The following is a 20194-nucleotide window of genomic DNA, read 5'->3' as shown; positions in this document are numbered from 1 at the left end:
AGCTTTGGCAAACTTTTCGTTCCAGATTCTTAGCATAAGGGCCAGACAGCCCAAAAGGGGGGAAACAGCCTTGAAACGTCTTCACAGATGCACGGTATTATTAACAAAAGCAGCGAAGGTTTCTGCATCTTGCTCGAGCCTCTTTCTCCCTTCTCCCTCGCTTTCCCTCTCCGAGCTTTATTTTCATCCTTTCCAACTTGACGTGGGGTGGGAGGGGAGAGAAGGAAAGTGCCCACTCCTCCTCCCCCTCCCCCGCCCACCCCTGTCCCAAATTAACTGAACCTGGATCGCCAGCCTCGCCCCTGCGCATGCTTAAGGACTCCACAAGCAATCGCCCTCCTCCCTCCAGGTCCCCAGTCCCCCTCCCCACCCTGACCCTCACCCCCCGCCCCCTTTTGCGCGGGGGAGGAGAGGCGGGCTGCCTCGGGCAGAAAGCTGCGCGTTAACTCGCGCAAATGCGGTAAAGAAGTCGTCTCCAGCCTTTTCCAAGGAAGTCTCGAGCAATTAGCTCAGTCCGGGGAGAGCGAGCCGCGCAGCCAGCCTGTCTGGGACGCCTCTCCCGATGACGAGCGGCGGCGGCGGAGGAGCCGCTCCACTTTCGCCACCGCTCCCGGGAGTTGGGGATTTCTTAGAAACTTTTGGTGGCGGCGGCGGCGGCGGCGGCGGCTGCGGCTGAGCGTTTTGTGTGTGTGGTCTCCCCGGCCGGCCCCGCGCCCCCCTCTCCCAGCCTGGCCCCGAGCTCCCTTCTCCGACCGAGCCGTGCCCAAGCCTGCAGACCATGGGCTTCGAGTTGGATCGCTTCGACGGCGACGTGGACCCGGACCTCAAGTGCAATCTATGCAACAAGGTCTTGGAGGACCCCCTGACCACCCCGTGCGGTCATGTGTTCTGCGCCGGCTGCGTCCTGCCCTGGGTGGTGCAGCAGGGCAGTTGCCCGGTCCAGTGCCAGCGGATCTCCACCAAGGAGCTCAACCACGTTCTGCCGCTCAAGAGCCTCATCCTCAAGCTGGACATCAAGTGTGACCACCACGGGCGCGGCTGCGAGCGGGTGGTGAAGCTGCAGCAGCTGGGCGAGCACGTCGAAATGTGCGACTACTCGCCGGCACGCTGCCGCCACCCGGGCTGTGGAGAGGTGCTCAACCTCAAGGACGTGGACAGCCACATGCGCGAGCGCTGCGAAGCGCGGCCCGCCGGCCTGTGCGAGCAGGGCTGCGGCTTGGTGCTGACCCACGGCGAGCTGCGGCCCGGGGCGCACTGCTGCTTCCAGGCGCTCAAGGCGCACAGCGGCGCGCTGCAGGCCAAGGTGGCCGGCCTGGAGAAGGAGCTCAAAAAGGAGGCGCTGCGGGCCGGCAAGCGCGAGAAGTCGCTCGTGGCGCAGCTGGCCGCCGTGCAGCTGGAGCTGCAAATGACAGCGCTGCGCTACCAGAAGAAGTTCACCGAGTATAGCGCCCGGCTGGACTCGCTCAGCCGCAGCGTCGCCTCCCCGGGCAGCAAGGTAGGACGCGGGGAGGGGCGCCCTGGCCCAGATCCCACCCCCCTCCCCACTAGCACGCCCCCGCCCTTATCGATCGCCTCCCACTCTTGCCACTCGCCGCAACCGGGTCTCAACTTCCCGCAGCTATCGCCCCCTTTTCTCCAGCTATCGCCCTGTTTCCTCCAACTATCTCTATCTCCCTTCTCCCTTTGCTATCGTCCCTTTCTTCTAGTTACCGTCCTATAGCCCTCCTCCCCTAACTCGAGCTTTCTCTCCCTAGCTCTTGTCCCCTCTCTTGCAGCTACACTTTCCACCAGCTATCACCTCCCTCCTTCAGTTGTTGCCTCTCCCTCACCAGTATCGATCTCCACTAGTTACTCCCCCCATTCCCTCAGCATCTACTGCGCCCTCTTTTCCTGGTATCTCCCTCAGTCTATCCGCCAGCTATCGCCTCCTCTCCTGCTTTCGTCTCCTGCCTCTCTCCCCCTTTTTCCTCTGCAGGGGTACTGGGGAAGAATCGGGGAAGGCACCTCAGGCTGGTACTTCTTGCTAGCAGGAAAAAAAAAAAACAAAAAAAACAACAACCCTGTGTTGGAGACTCTCCTTCCTTCTCATCCCTCCACTCCCCCCACCCCCCGCTGGCTCGTTGCTTTGCTTTGGGGGAAGTTGTGGGGGTGGGGACAGTGGGAGGGTAATGGGGGCGCCGCCGCTTTGGCTGGGCTATTTGCCTGTGGCGGGGTAACTGGAGCAGATGCGGAGCTGGGAATAGAAGCTGCGCCCTGAGCCCACCCGGACTCTGGGACACCCTCCGGGGGCCGATGGGGAGGGAGTAGGGGAATGCGGGTGGGCACAAGGGGATCTGGGCGGTAGCTTTGTTACTTTTGCCTCGGTGCTGAACTCTTCCCCCAGGGCCACGCTCCCCTCCCCCTAGTTTCCTGGCATATGTATCATCAAGGTCTGCTAGGACCCCCCCCCCCTCCTTTTTTTCAGACATACTTTCTCCCTCTTCGCCCACAGACATGTCTGTCTGTCAGCTGCAGTCTTAGCAGCTGGCGGACCCTGGGCGAAGGGCAAATATTTACAGCTCAGCTACTCACCACGGGCTCTGCTCCGAAAGCACACAAAAGGGCTGTGTGAGGGTGTGTTGCCAAAATAAAAAGAGAAACACTATTTTTAATCCTACCTGATGCTTATCCTTCTAGTGTTGCCGGTGGTGGGCCACTTAATAGGTTTCCAAAGTTTGTCTTGCAATTTGGACTTCCTGAAAAAGTGATACTTTTATTTATAAATAAGCCATTCACTCCCCTGGAGTTTATCTATCATTCATTGTTAAGCTCGTTTATTATTTCTTCTTGCCTTTTTGTTTCCCTTTTAGAGTGTTTGGGTAAATTCTCTGAATCAAAAAATGTGATACATTTACTCAAACTGTATGTTTTGAAGATCAATTGGGTGGGAGTGAGGATCATCTGAAGGATTTTGCTGGGGGACAAGATGTTACTATGTAATCTTGCCCAGCAAAACTTCTTTGAAAGTTGGTGTTGAGCTCTGGACTTTTATATGCCTCTGATGGAGAATTGAGGTCATCTATTTAAAAAAAAAAAAAAAAAAAGACTGACACCAAGTTACCTCACATGATTTGGGTCGTCTCAGAAGTAGGACGTATCAGCAGTCAGCATATTCTAGGTGTTAGGGAAACCTGGAAGATATCAAGCTATCTCCTGAAGTCAAGTTAACCATTTGTGGTTGCAATCCAGAATCTGGCCAAGCAAGCCTTTTGAACTGAGTCATTATTGTTTTGTTTTGTTCTGGTTAAACAATTGGGCACTCCATAATACTACATTGTGATGTAGTGAGCCTTTTAAGGGCCTTCTGTGGCTTTCATTATCTACAGAATTTGATATTGGGACTTAATGTCAATATTCAGATAAATGGAAATGACTTTTTCTCAATTTGGTATTATAGATTATTATATACTAAAATTGTGGATTTCCATAAAATACTACTCCCTTGATGTTTACAGCTTTCATTGTATGTGGTATATAGCTAGCAAGAGAGGTATTTGGGGCATGTGTAGTTGCTCCAAGGTCAGACTTAGGTTGACCTGAGTTCAAGTTTCATCTCTATCATGTACTGTGCCAAGTAGAGCCATTCACTCAAGCTCTCGGGTGTCCCAGGCAACTTTTTAAGACCGTAGGTTGCAAAACAGTGGCAAAGCTGCATTGGTTGAAGTTCCCCATGGCCAGGAAATCACATCCCCTCTTTCATTGTCCCCATTCTAATATAAACTAGCTTTAAAAAGAATTGGAAGTATTCCATTAAATGAGCAAATACCATTTAATCTATGTCAGTCACATCTTTGAATAGTAAAGAGAAAACTGATCAAGAGGCAAATAGGGTCTTAAAAGGTGTCCCTCGATCTAAAGTTGGCTCTGGGCCAGGATGGGTATGATGCTGTCCCCTTCGTTTCAGAGTTGTTTGGAAAATATATTCAGAGGAAAAGGCTGCCTGGTAGGGATTGGAATGTTGACTCAATCTAATGAGTTTGACCTTCGATCATCCATTTAATTCTTCTAGTCCTCAGTTGCTATATCCACAAGACAAAGGGGCTTCTTATAATTCTCATCTGTTATGGCGCTATAACTCTGGGCCCTGGCTCAGTCTTTCTCTTTGTCACCCACCAATTTGGTTCTAGAACAGCTTTTCTTGAATAATCGAGAACTGATAGTTTTTATCTAAGGAGCAAAAGATTTTGGATTCAACTGAATCCAGCTCATTGGCTCTGCTGAAATGTCCTATTGTTGGATAGTTCTCAAGGCATGTATTTGTCTCCCTCGAAATTCAAAGAGCTGTCTTTGTGGTAATATTACCACAGATTACCAGGCCAATATGGGCTTTCATTGAAAAAATGGATCTTTTTCTCTTTTCTTCCCTCATCGTTCATAATTGTTTAAGAGAATATTTTGGCCAATCTGGTCTCAATTCAAGATTGTCATTCAGGCAGAGCAAGTTTTCTATAGCCTCCTACATCACATAAATATATTTGTTCTTTATAACTACCGTAAGTAAGTGACCCTAATTGACAGTTTAGTTGTTTTAAAAGCTTTTTCCAGATGTGGGAAACACCTTGAGCCAACTACCTAAAAGTGCACACCACTCAATAGAGTTTCTCTGGCTGAACATCACACCAAATGTTCTCACTACATTGTTGATAAATGAATTAAATGGTGTTCTGCTCAGTTCAGCAACACTTTGGAGTTCAGCCACTCATAAGGAAAATGAAGACCCAAACATCTTTTTCATCTTCTATTGATAAGTATTTATTGGCTTTTGTTGTGTGAAAGGCAGTGGATTAAGCCCTGGGATCTGTGTGCTGCAAATGAAAAGAATTAGGGATGGGAGAACAGTTTTGTCCAGAAGTTGGAATTGGCTTCGCTTTATTATTTACATTTCAGAATTTATCATAGGATGATCCTAACTAGAGGATGAGAATCAATTATAAGTTTTGCCCATTTTGGGCCCCATTCAAAGAGATCCATTTAATAAAATATCCAAATCATTTCATTATAAGACACTTTTACTCAAAAGGTCTCATAACATGCCTGCATGTAGAGGATAGTGCTGTAGCAAAACTCTGATGTGCTCTTTTTATCATTTGATCCTAGCAATTTAAGATCATAAAAGAAACCTAAAAACTTAATCTAGTTCTACCTCCAGATTTTACATATGAAGGAACTGGGACACAAGGAGGTCATGTGACTTGCCAAACATCACAGAGGTAGCAAAGATTCAGAGATAGGATTTGAATCCAGGTCCTTTTACTCTAGAATTGTCATTTGATTGACAGGTTAAAAGAATTATGAATTAAGTCATTCTGCATCAGAATAAGACAATATATTTGTCATATTCTAATGCCTATTCTTTTTGGGTTGGTGAATGAAAAGAACACTGTGGGAAATGTAGTGGTTTGGGGTGATTAAGCAACAAGTGATGGCACTATATGTGAGATTATTGTTCTCAGTTGTCCTTCCTAATTTATCTGAATCATTTCATTGGCAGTGTTGTGTGCTTCCCAGTATATCACTCCTCATTTACTCTGAATTCAGATTTGGGGGAGGGGGGAATGAGCCAAAGCTTCTAATCAACTTTTATCCATTGAGTCATTCAAATATTCCATTCTGTAGAGCTCTAAGAAACAATCATCATTTCCCAATTAACCACATTTTTTCCAGCATTTAGTAAATACCTACTATGTACAAAGCTCTGAGCTACTTATTAGGTAGACTCTTATGTTGATAATATTCTAATCATTTACTACAGAAAAGGAAGTTGTGGGGCATTGTTTATGTAGAGAAAATAACATATGGGATTGAGTATTTTCTTGTTCAGTTTCATTGCTATTTTTGTGTGGGTCTACAGAACAAGGATTGTATTTTTTAGATTCATTTGTATGATGGTCTAATATATCTTAAGTTCTGGATAATTGTTTCTAATTAGAATCTGAGGATGAGATTCGCAGTGGTAATGGAGATGAGGTGAGTCTTTAGAGACCAGTTAGTGGGTGATTCTATCTTGAAACCTTGCAGAAATGCAATTCTTAGGAGTCTTGTAACATGACTGGAGATGGGGCGAATTCATAAAGAGGTTACCTTAGAACTCCTACATGGGAGCTGAGTCAGTTCCCAATATATGTTTAATGCATGAAGTATTTGAAAACCTAATATCTTCTAAAAAATTGGAGTAGAAGTAAGTATTGCAAAAGTAATGTGCTTCAATACTTTCTTTAAAAAAATAGGATTTTCTAAAGAAATATTTGCACTATTTGCAAGGATTGTCATGAAAAAGAAATAACCACACATTATTCAACAGTGCATTATCTCATTTATGAATCAGGCAAGACTCCTTATTTCCCAGTTTTAAATTTCTGACCAGTTGCAGGACTTGCTAGTAATATTGTCAGAATTGGGCAGAAAGAAGATAGATTCAATGTTCTCTTCTGTTCTCCTTCTTCTTAGCAGCTCTGGTGAAAGCCCCAGGGGAACAGAACGTGATGGGACTAATGACAGTTTAAGTTTCTGATCATCTGTTTGTTTCAGTGATTCGTGTTTATGCTGTTTCAAATTATCAAAGATAATTAACTGGATAGCTTAGTTTCTGGACTATAAAATGATGTAATAAGAACTCCTGACTTCACTGGCAGTAGAAATTGGCCTGCCCTAGTTTTGTTGTGTTTCAGATAGGAATGTCCTCAAATAGTAAAAATGGCTATTTTTATTTTAACCTCCTGTCCTTTGCCCCTCTCCAAATTACCTCTCACCATACCCAAGAGAGATGTGTATGGCTGCTTTAAAACAGGAAGCAAACCTTTGTTGCTTTTGGTTTCCCAGTAACTATCAAGCACTCGTTTTCAGATATCGGTGGATGTTCAAACAAAAAAGCAGATGGAACATTGTTAAAAATCAGCCATACAAACCGAGAAACAGATGTGCAGAAAAAGAAAAGCACACATCTTGAGGTTTTCTGCTGAGGCCATTTGAAAACAGCACAATGTTTAAAAAGCCAAGTTTATTATTGGAAATACTGGGAAAGAAAACTATCTTTCTCATACATTTTTAACTTAAATTTCTAAAAGAAAAAAAATGTATTATTTGGCCCTGAGACAGTGGAAAGGCCGCTGGACTTGGATTTAGGAAGATGCTGTTTTGAATGCAGTCTCAGAAATTTATTTAATAGCTGTGTGAGGTTGGGCAAATCCTCATCCTTGATGGGCTAGATCAGAGGTGTTAGATGTGAAGCTATACATGGAGCCCATAGGCAGAACCATATCAAAATGTACTTCCTATCTGATTACAATGCATTAATGTGCTTTTTTTTTTTTAAGAAATGTATGTGGCTTTCTAAGTCAACATGCAGCCTACAGGGTCCTGTCATTTCTTTTTGAATTTGATGCTACTGAACTAAATGATTTGGGAGGCTTCTTCCAGTTCCATATCTGGGATCCTATAAGTTCTGGCCCAGATCAAATTCATGGTTTTAAATCTATATGGTTTAAAAATTCTGTAGGCCCAATGACATATGGAAATACGTTGAAAAGAATAGCACGGATTTAACCTATATAATATTGCTTGCTTTCTTCGGGAGTGGGAAGATAAGGAAGAGAGGAAGAAAAATTTGGAACACAAAGTTTTGTAAAAAAAAAAAAAAAAAAAAATTCTGTAGGTTCTAAAGCCACTGAACCACCTCATCATACTCTCTTTCACTTTTTGTCTGAATGTCTGCTTCCCTTTATCACTTCACATCTTCTTAAGTACTATTTTGGTAGAAGGCCACATCCCAAACTCTTACCATCTGGAACTAACTGTTGTATCCAGTCTCCATTTATTTTTATGCTTTAACCCAATTTTAATTTTTTTTTTTGCTTTTGTTTCCTGAAGTCTCTATGTTCCATTGGTATCCATAGTATGTCAAGAGAATTTGGGGAATTTTGGATGAGCCGCCATGGTGAATTGATGTGAGAACACAAGATGGGGAGGTATGGATATGTTATCATCTGTATTATTGGAAGGGTACCCATCTTGCAGATCTATTTGAGTACCCCAGTGACTGATAATCCTTTTGTTTATATCATCCATGAATATTCTCTGAGTTGTTTCTTAAAGAAAATTGTTTTAATGGGGAAAAGGTGCCTGAAACTCCTTCTGTTACTGTAGGTCTGCAACTCTTTTATAATATAGGCTTAGAATCTTGCCTAGATTACTTACTAGCTGAGTAACCTTATCCCTTTGCCTCAGTTTCTTCATCTGTAAAATGAGTCAGAGAAGGAAATAGCAAACTACTTGAGTATCTTTGCCAAGAAAACCCCAAATGGAATCACAAAGACTCAGAAGGGACTGAAAAACAACAGAGGTTGGGGGATTGGGGAGCAGTAACAACTAAGGTATCATGAAAGGCATTAAGGAGGAAATGGCCCTGGAGCTTAGACCTTGATGGGAACCAGTAATATGCCAGACATGGAGGAAAGAGGGAAAAAAAATGACCAGTGGGAGAAAGATTCAAAAGCACCTTAGCTGGGGAGAGCAATGTGGACCTTCAAAGGGACATGCTTCTGAAACAATAACCCTGCAATGTTTTGAATGAGGACGTGCTTGTTCTTCACTGTATTTTACTGTTGTAATGTTGTAGATGCAGTTGTGAACACTAGACCTGAGTCAGGAAGACCTGAGTTCAAAACCAGTCCCAGATACTTACTAGTTGTATAACTCTGGGCAAGTGACTTCACCATGTTTGTCTCAGTCTTCTCATCTGTAAAATGGGGACAACAACACCTATCTCCCAGGGTAAATGGGAGCTACAAAAATGATCACCAATCTTAAAGCTAAGTAAATGCTAGCCTTTATCATCATCATCATCATCATCATCATCAACAACTTTTTAAAAAAACAATTCTAGTAACTATAACTGCCTCTTTTTCATCTTCTTCCCCCAATACTTGCCCTTTATATCTACCACTGAGTTCCTAACTTCCTGTATGTTTCTTGTCAGTTCATCAGCAGCCCCCGGGCTGTTTCCCAGCTGTCCGCATAAAGCAGCAGTACTAGGAGCAGCATCGGACGACATGAATTTTATATAATCTCCGGAAAACTAAAAGGTGTCGAGGGTGTCATCCAGATGTATGACCCAGACGGTCAGTTACATCTTTCACAACATGCTGGGCAGCTTTCCAGGTGGGGCAATTGGAAACAGGGATAAGCAGGAGCCACTCATCAAAAATGTCTTGGAAAAACTGGCATTGACACTGTCATCAGCTGACTCCCTTGCACTCATCTGGTTATGGCCAGTTTCCAAGCTTTTGAGCTTTGAATGGCATAAGATAATGGGGCCAGAGTAATACCATGGAGAAAAGGAACTATAAACACAGAGCATGATACACTTTTTTGAAAAACTCATTGCAAAGAATTATTTTTTAAAGCTAGACACATGTTTCATTTTTTTAGGTAATCCTTGCTTATCCAGAGTTATTTTCTTAAACTTATACTTTGCTAGTTAGTCAAATTTTGGATCATTCCAATATATGATAAAAATAATTTTCTCATTGTATTTGCTTTTCAGAGTGACATATGTCTTCATCTTTTGTGCTATGAATTCATGATGTTCTAAACCAAATCGCTGGGTTTCCAGCAATAATTCTGTTGTTCTCCTGATGTGGAAACAAATGGTAATTTCCTTCGAGCACAAAAGGCTCCATCCTTCATTTCACATTACTTAAATCATCAAGTGATCTTTTTCATTTTCTAAATTCAGCATGGATGAGTCTGTAACAAACCAATGGAGCTATTCAGCCCTCCTTTGCTTGTTCTTGTTCCTATGGATGAGCAGTCAGAAAATCATGCTTTTCTTTTGGCTTTTTGTCAAACTGAGTTTAGACATTTTGACAACTCATGTCCCCTCCTTCCCCCGTAGCCTTCCAAAAAAAAGGAAGAAAGAAAACCTATGAACATCTCCATTGCAAAATGGAAGAAAATCATTGATGTAAACATCTTCTTTATGTAGGCTGCAGAAAACTCTTTCCTTTGTCCCTTCTCCCTTGTTCCCTTCACCAGGGAAACCTGACAGCTAGGATGGGACAAGGGGAAGAGAACATGCTTGTTGTCTTCCAGGCACTGTGCTAAGAGCTTTACAAATATTTCATTTGTTGCTATTATTTTAGTTTTCCTTTTGAGGAAACTGAGACAGATAGAGATTGAATGTCTTGTTTAGGGTCACAAAGCTAGTAAGTTTCTGAACTTGAATTTGAACTTAGGTTTTTCTGACTTAAGACCCAATCCTCTACTCACTGTACCATCTAGATGAGAAGTGGGGAGATATTTTAACTCCAGATAACTCTTTATGCTAAATCTTGGCAGTCTTTCATCCTCATTCTTTCCATAGCCTCTCTTATACCTTAAGGTCAACCCCATCCTTTGTTCTACCTTGGTAGCTTTTAGCTATCCTCTATCAACTACACATCTTGTATTTTAAGCATCTCCCACTTATCAAGTCTGAACAAAATCTCGACTTAATTCTCACCACTCGACTTGCTAAGAATCTTGTCTGCAAAGCTGGTGCTGGGTACAGACCCATGTTTCTTGGGCAAGTTTGGCTCCACTGTTTATGTCTGTCATTGTATCTATGTACCGTTATTCCCAGTCTTATACCACAAGTTCCAGCAGCCTTACCTTGAATACCTGCTCCATGTTTGTTCTTTTGTCTTTGAAAGTACTAGATCAGAGAGAGAAATTAGTAGGCAAAGTTGCCATGGTATTTTTTCCCTCATCCTTTTTCAGAGATAGAAAGAACTTTTAGAATTAACTTTCTCGTTTATAAGTGATAGAAGAGAGATCCAGAATAGATTGCAACTCCCTCAAAGTCTTATAGCTTCTTTAATGGCAGATCCCAAAAAAAGGATTTGAGGTCCAGTCCATCTCCAACACTTTGTTATCTGCTGTCCTTAGATCTGTCCAGTACTCCATCAGCTGACACCATTTCAGTCAACCCGAATCAGGGAAGTAAGGACAAAGGTTGTATGTTCCCTTTCCTGTTTTAGGTTGGATTTTAGAGGTACAGATGAACCCTCTTCCTTAAAGGGTAAGGAATGTATGAGTACATTACTTCTGAAGAAGACTGTGATCGAGATAAGGGTATAAACATTTTCTTCACAATGGATGAGAAAACAAGGAATTTCTAGATCTCTCACCATAATTAGGAAGCCATGTTGAAAAATTGGACTAAACTGTGAGTCAGATAATTGTCCACACTTTCACTTCAGTTTATTTGGCTCTGACAGAGGAGTTTGGGGTAGGGTACAGCAATATGAAGAGTTCATAAAAGTTCTGGAGCAAGGATCACTTAGGAGGAGTGGTTCTATGAATGCATTTGAGGGAAAGGTCTGTTAACTTAGATGGGGGGGATTACATGTTTATTTTCACAACCCTCTAACTGAAAATTAGCATTTTCTTCTAATATTTAAAAATTCTGAAAAAGGGATCATTGATTTCACCAGACTTCCCAAGGGCATCATGACATAAAAAAAGGTTCTCTAGTGGAAAGCCCTCAACATATTGGGTGTACCCCATATGGGGCATTAATGGAAAGACACTCAGAAGATTAGTAGGCACACAAAAAGATTCATTGGAGGGGGTGGGTACCAGTATCAGTGAGAACGAAGCACTATCTATTGAAGTATCACCACAGGAATCTTGATATAGTTCATCAATTGTTACAACATTAAAAACTAGTTGCAGGAATGGAAAGTAGAAGTGTGTGTGTGTGTGTGTGTGTGTGTGTGTGTGTGTGTGTGAGAGAGAGAGAGAGAGAGAGAGAGAGAGAGAGAGAGAGAGAAGACCAGTAATATAAGCTATTGCTGTTTAAAATCATTTTTGTGGTTGGTAATGGTATATCTTTAAAGATATTGTTCTTACTTACAATCTCTGAAGCCATGAGGAACAAACCATTATTAAGAGTATTGACCATTAGTGTATTTTTTACACTGATGATTTTCTTGGATGATGCAAGTATAATTTTTACACCAATTATCTGTCTTTAATCCTTATCAGTTATTTGATTGTTAAGGTTAGGAAAATTAATTAACATCATTAATTAACATTATTAAAACTGAAAAAATTAAGTACAGTGTTAGCATTTTTTCTTTAATAAAACTCAGCTATTCAGATTGCTCTGTGATCTCATCAATGTGATTACCTCTTGCAGTGATACAGGTTATAACCCAATATCCCTGCCCATGCTATAACTTATGACTCCTGGCAATGTCTTTTCCTAAATTTACTACAGAGGGTGCACCCAGGGTTCTGGGGGGCCTTCCTGACATCAGGAAGATATCAGTCGAGTGCTCAGCTTGTTTACCTGTCATCCTTTCCTACTGTCTCTTTTTTGATTATCCATTTCCTTATTTTTTTTTTGAAGTTCCTTGTTTATCATATGCTGCAACCAGTAATGACTTATATCCATGTGGCGAGTGATGATTGTGAATAATTAAATATTAAACTTTGAGGCAACTTAACAAAGTGTTTTATTTCTCTCTTATTTTTAGTATTGCCAACTGCTCAATTCCCCCACAACACTTTGATAAGCCACTTCAGTCTACTTCTTGACGAACTTGTTCCCCAATCTTGATATCCATTCTCTCCATATCAGATGCCATTAACTGCTTATACTCCAGATCTAATGAGTTTTAAAGTTGGAAAGGACTTTAAAGTTTTAAATAATCCAACTGATTTTATAGATGAAGGTTAATCAGTTCTAAAAATAGTAGCTCACATTTGAATATGGCACTGTCAGAGCAAGTATTGACACTCTTAGCAGAGATGAAGAAACTGGGCTTGGAGAATGTAAATGACTTTCCCATTACTGTAGAGGGCTGGAACTCTGAGAAAAGTATACTTGAAGCAAAGATACTTACAGCAGGGTGTTCACTCAGTGTGTTTGATGAGATGATGGTTCTCTAGCTCACATATACTTGGTATGGTGATGTAATGGTTCTACATTATTTGGCACATGTTCAGTGTGCTGTTGTGATGTAATTGTATTAAGGTATAGAAGGGCTGAAATGACTTGAAATAAGCAGACTAGAGAGAGACTCGAGTGAGAGTGTGCTTAAGCTTGATCTCAGACTCCAGAGAGATCCTCAAGAAAGCTAGCCGGGACATTGCACATTCCCATAGAAGTTGTAAGACTGACACAGAATTTGAACCCACGTCTCTCAAATCCAAGTCTGTCTCTCTCTCCATTACTCCATGTTGTCTGTGTCCTTCCTCGATCTTTTCCTTCCATCTGGCTACATTCTTCCACTGAAGGTGTTATCTGCTCCCAATACCTCCACTTTCTGACCGAGCACTTAGTTCTTTGAATTGTGACTTTTCACTACTCTGCTGAAACTCCCTTTTCACGTCAGAAATGATCTAACGATCCATTCCAGTAGCACCACCAACCCTACCCCTCAGCTGCCATGTTTTATTCTCTTGGGCACCTTTGATATTATTGGCTGCCCCTTTCTTGACATTTCATCCCACTTGATGTCTTTTCCTCCTGGATCCTTTCAGTGTCTCCTTCCCACTTTTCCTGCCCACATTAAAGGGAGGATTCTTCAAGGCTCTGTTTTGGGCCCATCAACTTCTCTTTCCACACTCACTCTCATTTATCTCATTCTCTTCCATGGCTTCAACCTTCATCTTTACTCTTAAATCACTTGAAATCTGTATCTGTAGAGACCAGTGTCTCTTCTGAGCTCCAGACTTTCATCTCCGCCTGCCTAGAGGGCATTTCACTAGCACCTCAAACTCAACATGTCTAAAACTGAGTTTATAAGTTTTTACCTTAAACCGGCTCTTCTTGATGTTACTATTTTTGTCAGTGATACCGTGTCTCTCATGTTCAAAACAAAAAGCACTGTATTTGAAATCCAGAGAATTTGGGTGTGGATCCCAGTTCTGCTGCTTATTAACCTTACCATTACCTTTAACCTTCTTAGGCCTTGGTTTTCTCATCTGTCAAATGAAAGGGTAATGTGAGATCACTTCCCAGGTTTCTTGCAACTAGAAATTCTGCAAATCTTCAATTTTAACTTTTCCCTCTTCCTCACCTTTCATGTCAGGGTGGCTAGGTGGCACAGTGTATAGAGTGCCAGGTCTGAAACAGGAAGACAAATCTAGCTGTGGGACCCTGACAAATCACTTAATTCTATTTGCCTCAGTTTCCTCATCTGTAAAATGAACTAGAGAAGGAAATGGCAAACCATTCTAGTGTCTTTGAAAAGAAAACCTGAAACAGGAGTCACAAAGAGTTGGATAGGACTGAAAAGCAATTGAACAACCAACACCTCTCATACCCATTTAGTTTACCAAGTTTTAGAGATCGGATTCCATAATACTTTTTTTTAGTCATTTCTCTTTTCTATTCCTATTGCCTCCATCCTAATATAAGCCCTGGGTTATACCTGTGTTAATGCAGAAGCCTCTTAAGAGGACTTCTCACATTCACTTTCTCTCTGCTCACTGGACATCATTCATACTACTTCAGACTTCCTAATGCATAGTTGGTCATCTCTTTTTGTTCAGAAATCATCAATGGCTCCCTATTGCCTCTGAAATAAAACTCACCATCCTCTGCTTTGTATTTAAAGTCCTTCAATAGCCAAACATTTGTTAAGTGCCTGCTAATGCTAGCTATACAGAAAAGAGGCAAAAAATGGTCCCTGTCTTTAAGTATGCTCTGTCCTTCCACTATGATTTCATAGAATTTCCTGCCAAGTACTTGATATATTAGCCTGCCTGTTGTGCCAAACATGCTGGTTCACAGAGTCCTTGTACCCAAACCTTGGCCCATTCTGTTATTTATGCTACATTGCCTAATAAATTCTGACCTACCTTTTAAAGCCCAATTAAGACTTTGTTTTCTTCCATGAAGCCTTCCTGGGATCATCACCCCATCCCACTTCACTCTTAGAGCTGGTAATTACCTTTTCCTTTTGATAATAAGTAAACAAAGCTTTTCTTTATATCCCTCTAATGCAATTATCACGTGTCATTTGTTCTAGTTATCCCTCAGTAGGCTGTAAGTCAAACCAGCAAATATTTGTGAATTGCTTACGACGTACAATAGTCTGTGCTATGGCTTGGGAGTACAAAGAAAAGGGGAGAAAATAGTCTGTGCTCTCAAAGATTTCGTATTCTGATGTGATGTAAAAAAGGTCTGTAGGAGATATACATGTGTGGATATCTATATCTATCTATATCTATATCTATATGAGCACAAGTCTGTGTTTGTATATGTATATATGTATTTTGATTGTTCTTTAAATACATGTATATATTTCATGGTCGTTCTATATCTACATGTATGTATTTCATGATTGTTCTATAAACACGTGTGTATCTTATGATTGTTCTATATATACATGTATGTATTTTGTGATTGTTCTATATATACATGTATGTGTTTTATGATTCTATATATGTATGTATTTTATGATTGCTCTATACATACATGTGTGTATTTCATGATTGTTCTATAAACATTTGTGTATCTTATGATTGTTCTATATATATACATGTGTGTATCTTATGATTGCTTTATATATACATGTATGTATTTTATGATTGTTCTATATATACATATATGTATTTTATGATTGTTCTATATATACATGTGTGTATTTCATAATTGTTCTATAAACACTTGTGTATCTTATGATTGTTCTATATATACATGTGTGTATCTTATGATTGCTTTATATATACATATATGTATTTTATGATTGCTCTATCTATACATGCATGTATTATATGATTGCTTTATATACATATATGTATTTTGTGATTGTTCCATATATACATGTCTGTGTTTTATGATTCTATATCTATGTATGTATTTTATGATTGTTCTATATATACATATATGTATTTTAATAATTGTTCTATATGCACATGTGTGTATTTCATGATTGTTCTATAAACAGATGTGTGTATCTTATGATTCTTCTATATATACATGTATGTATTTTATGATTGCTTTATATATACATGTTTGTATCTTATGATTGTTCTATGTATACATGTATGTATTTTGTGATTGTTCTATATATAATGTGTGTATTTTGATTGCTTTATATACATGTATGTATTTTGTGATTGTTCTATATATACATGTGTGTATTTTATGATTCTTCTATATATACATGTATGTATTTTATGATTGTTCCATACACATGTATTATCTTATGATTGTTCTGTACATACACATATGTATCTTGTAATTGTTCTATACATGCATGCATCTTGTGATTGTTCTGTATGCATGCAGGTATCTTATGATTGTTTTATGGAGGTCACCTGGGAAGGCCATACGCTAGTGGGGCAGGGCTCCATGGAGGACCTAGGAAGCAGGGACAGTCTTAGCTATAAGCTTTGTATCCTACTTTTAAACCTAGCCCAATGCTTCATAAATAATAGGTGCCTAATAAATCTGTTAACTTAAATGCATGTAAAAAAGAAGAACATTTTTCTTTATCCACTGGTGGATAAGTGACTTTTAAAACAACAGCAGAGACTGAGAAACTGGATTTTTCAGGTGCTAGTCAGCTTTTTTCTTTCAGACTTTTTCTGCTTCTGTGGTCTTGTACATCTCAAATGTTGGCCTGTTTCACTTTGGAAAGTGTTCTCAGAGGCCCGGACTCTGTTTAGATCTTCTTTGACATTTCAGATAAATATACTGCAACTTAGCTCAAACCCTCCCTTCCAGGGTAGGGCCGTGGGAGCGCGTCAGAGGTTCGCCCTCCCTATAATGAAGCACTTAAGGAAACAGAGCCCTTTGATGGGACCAAATATGGATTTCTCCTCATTCTCGAGTTCTGCCCCTTTTATCTGTCTCTTAAAATGGTATTCTCTATCATCTCAAGGGGAGGAAGATACTACATGGCAGTAGGAAGGAAAACTACCTTTGCAAGGGTTACTGGGGATCAGGTCACATGTGGTATGACTTAAATAGCCTTTCTGAATATTTGATTGACAATTTCAGACTGACATGTGAGGAGAAAAATGCACTCGCTCAAAACATCTGCACTACATTATTAAGTAACTATTTCAATTTCTATCATTAATTGCTCATGAAAGCCAGATACATAAGATAACTTCTTCAGATGTCTGGATGAACCTAGCTCCTTTACCTTTCCAATGCAACAGAGCAGATAGTTTTTGGTTTCTTACATAGTTTATACTTCTTAATCAGGATCATTGTGTTTTCAGCAGTTTTTGTTTTATTTGGCAGGACAGTGGTTGTTATTGACTGACCCGTCTGAGGACCAAATTAAGATCTTAGAACAGTAGATACAAACTTGAAACTAATCCTAGAAACCCTCCAGTGCATCCCTTTCATTTGGCACTTGAGAGAAGTGACTTAGCAAATGTTTCATAGCTGGTGAATGGTGGTAAAGCTAGGATTTGAATTCAGACCCTCCAAACCTAAGACCTTTTCTATTGTACTAAAAAATAGAATGCCTTTTAAAGGAAAATTTCCATAAAATCAGTAAAAATTTAACTCACTAAAAACCAGCATGAATTTACTGGTTTTTAGTGAGTTAAATTTTTACTGATTTTATGGAAATTTTCCTTTAAAAGGGATTGTTACTTCTCAGTAACCATTTCTATTTCTAATCTCATTTGCTTGGTGAGAAGCATCATGGTATGGTGAATTAAGGAATTTTGATACATATTGAGTGAGTCTGGCCAGGTCTCTGAAACAACAGTTTTAGACTAGAAATTACAGATCAGTTAACATCTGTATCAGTGGAGGAAGTTTCAGTGCTTGGGACTTTCCTATAGCCAAGGAATCATAGATCCAAAAGCTCATTTCACTTCCCCCAAAAAGTGACATAGTAGAACCTCTAGGGTTCTCTTTGCTATAAAGTACTATTTGTTTTTTGTCATGAAGTGACACATCAGCAGTAAAGTTTCTGCTCTCATTAAACTTTCCCTTGAATGCCACATTTTGCTTATTAGAGATTTGGAATCTGAAGTTTGTTTTGTTATTGAAAAGTAGTGACTCTGCTTTGGTGAGATTTTAGCAGTAAAGTGTCTGTTTCAGTAACATTTCTCAGTAAAAACAAAAAAAAAACTTTCAGTTTACAAACTAGATGCAGGAGAATTGGCTCTTAAGGGCTTTGGGAAATGAAAACTTCTCCACAGTGCAGCTCATTAGTCATTAATGATTTCATTTCATTTGGCTCCCCAGGACAAAGGCATCTTTCCCAAATCTGGAGCCAGAGCCGTGGGCTGGAGAGTATTGCAGTCAGTGGAGCAGGACTTTGGAATGATGGGATAGTAAAGCTCAGAAAAGTGGATTGTCTGGACAAGGGAGGCCATTCTTTGAAAGCTAGTTATTTAGGGTGGACAGCATGAGGAGTTAGCATTTGGAATTTCAAAGGTGGTGAGAATTCACCATATAGAACCAAGGTAGATAACCCCTTTCCTGTAGAAGTTTGAGTTTGAGTTTCTTAGATCACTGAGAGATTAAGGTATTTGCCTAGACTCACAGCCAATTAGTGGCAGGGGTGCGATTTGAACCCTGGTCCTTATTCAAAGGCCAATTGTCTCTTAACTGATTTGTTATTATAAGAAGAAAAAAAAAACTTTGTTTTTCTCCTGGACGATTCTGTGAACTCTGAGATTTTGCTTTATAGTTACGTATTTCAGAATACATCTCTGTTTTTCATGTGTCTGTAAACCTCTTTGTTATATTAATATTCAGAGAGACCATGTTTTTGTACTCAATATACTTAGTGGATAGAGGGCTGGACTTGGAGTCAGGAAGACTTGAATCCAAATATTGCTTTAGATACTGACTAGCTGTGTAACACTGGGCAAAGTCATCTGACCTCACTCCATCTCAGTTTCTTCATTTATAAAAGGGAATAATAATACTAGAATCGTGAGGATCATGTGAGATATGAAAAGCACATTGCAGACATTAAAGTGAAATATAAATATTATTATTATTATTAGATTACTGTAAGCATTTTAGCTATCAAAATAACTTAGTTTTTCTAGCAAAAAAAAATTATGAGTTGACAGTTTTCTGTGAAAGTTAAATTCATTTAAATTTTCTAACCCTATATAGGTGCCCTTTCTTTCCTACTCATTGTCTACCACAGCGCACCTGTGACCTCTCCAGGGATTTTTGATTTAAGGGAGTTTCCTAGTCTTGGAAAGAATGTTTTCAGTATTCTAGGGCTCACATATCTTGAATTGTCCTTAATTTGCTAATGTCCTTTGAATGATAAGTGGGATTTTGCCTTTTCTGCTATGTACCAAAAATGGGTCCAACTTTTAAAGCTTAATTTTCGTTGATTCTTGCAATGTAAATACTGTTGATAGTTTGGGGATATGTAAAACTTGAGAGGACTGTTCTTTGAGCAATTCATGATCTGATGTAGATGCTGTTGGTTTGAGCTTGGAGAAGCAAACATAATAATGGAAGTCTAGACAGCACATGATAGAGCAATCAGCCTGAAAATGGATTTGCAGACCCAGGAATCACACTCATGGAAAGTATGCCTCAGACATGTCTAGACATCCCTACACATTCTTCTATTGGGCATCCTGACTGGGAAGGTCCTCAATAACTCATAGGTGCTGCTTTAGGACACTTAGAAATACTGGTAATCTAACCCAAAGATTCATTCACCACCTCTTGTTGATCAAAAGGCTTCCTTGGTGCAGTTTACAAAACAGTACTCTTAGCTGAAAAATGGGTAATTCAATGACCTGTGAACTAATGATACATTGAGTTTGAAAATCCCCATTAGCAATTTCCTGTTGATAAATAAAGTTTTGAATTAATTTACCTCTTCCTTATAGGGTGAAGAAATGAAAACAATGACTCTTGTCCTTCATCGAGACTCTGGCTCTCTGGGATTTAATATTATTGGTGGCCGACCGTGTGTGGTATGTTAATTGCTAAAATGTGTTTTTGCCTTTTCCTGTTGTAGAGAACCATATGGGTTAGGGCTTGGGGGTGAAGGATGGGAAACCTGCGTGACTTTGTACAATTCTCTGGGGCAAATGTCTTTCTAATATAATCTAATATTGAAGTTTATAAGGTGCTGTCTATCTCATCACTCACAAATATCACTGTCCTGGGGATCATAGCTAATTAAACAGGTTTGCTTGGGGTCCA

General features: G+C 40.2%; 1 protein-coding gene across 2 annotated transcripts in view; it reads left to right on the top strand.

Moving 5' to 3' along the window:
* Positions 1–778: 778 nt before the first annotated feature.
* PDZRN3 (PDZ domain containing ring finger 3) overlaps positions 779–20194 on the top strand; it is a 276234-nt gene continuing 256818 nt past the window's right edge. Inside the window, exons 1-2 of one of the 2 annotated variants that reach the window (XM_012543574.3) lie at positions 779–1495; positions 19876–19962. In XM_012543574.3, the coding sequence (XP_012399028.2) occupies positions 779–1495; positions 19876–19962 (804 nt within the window). Of the gene's footprint in view, positions 1496–19875; positions 19963–20194 lie in introns of those variants that run through there. The other variant, XM_023498126.2, reaches the window with a different exon arrangement.

The sequence above is a fragment of the Sarcophilus harrisii genome, chromosome 1 (assembly GCF_902635505.1).
Source record: "Sarcophilus harrisii chromosome 1, mSarHar1.11, whole genome shotgun sequence".
Taxonomy (NCBI): Eukaryota; Metazoa; Chordata; class Mammalia; order Dasyuromorphia; family Dasyuridae; genus Sarcophilus; species Sarcophilus harrisii.
This window is presented reverse-complemented; position numbering and strand designations above follow the sequence as displayed.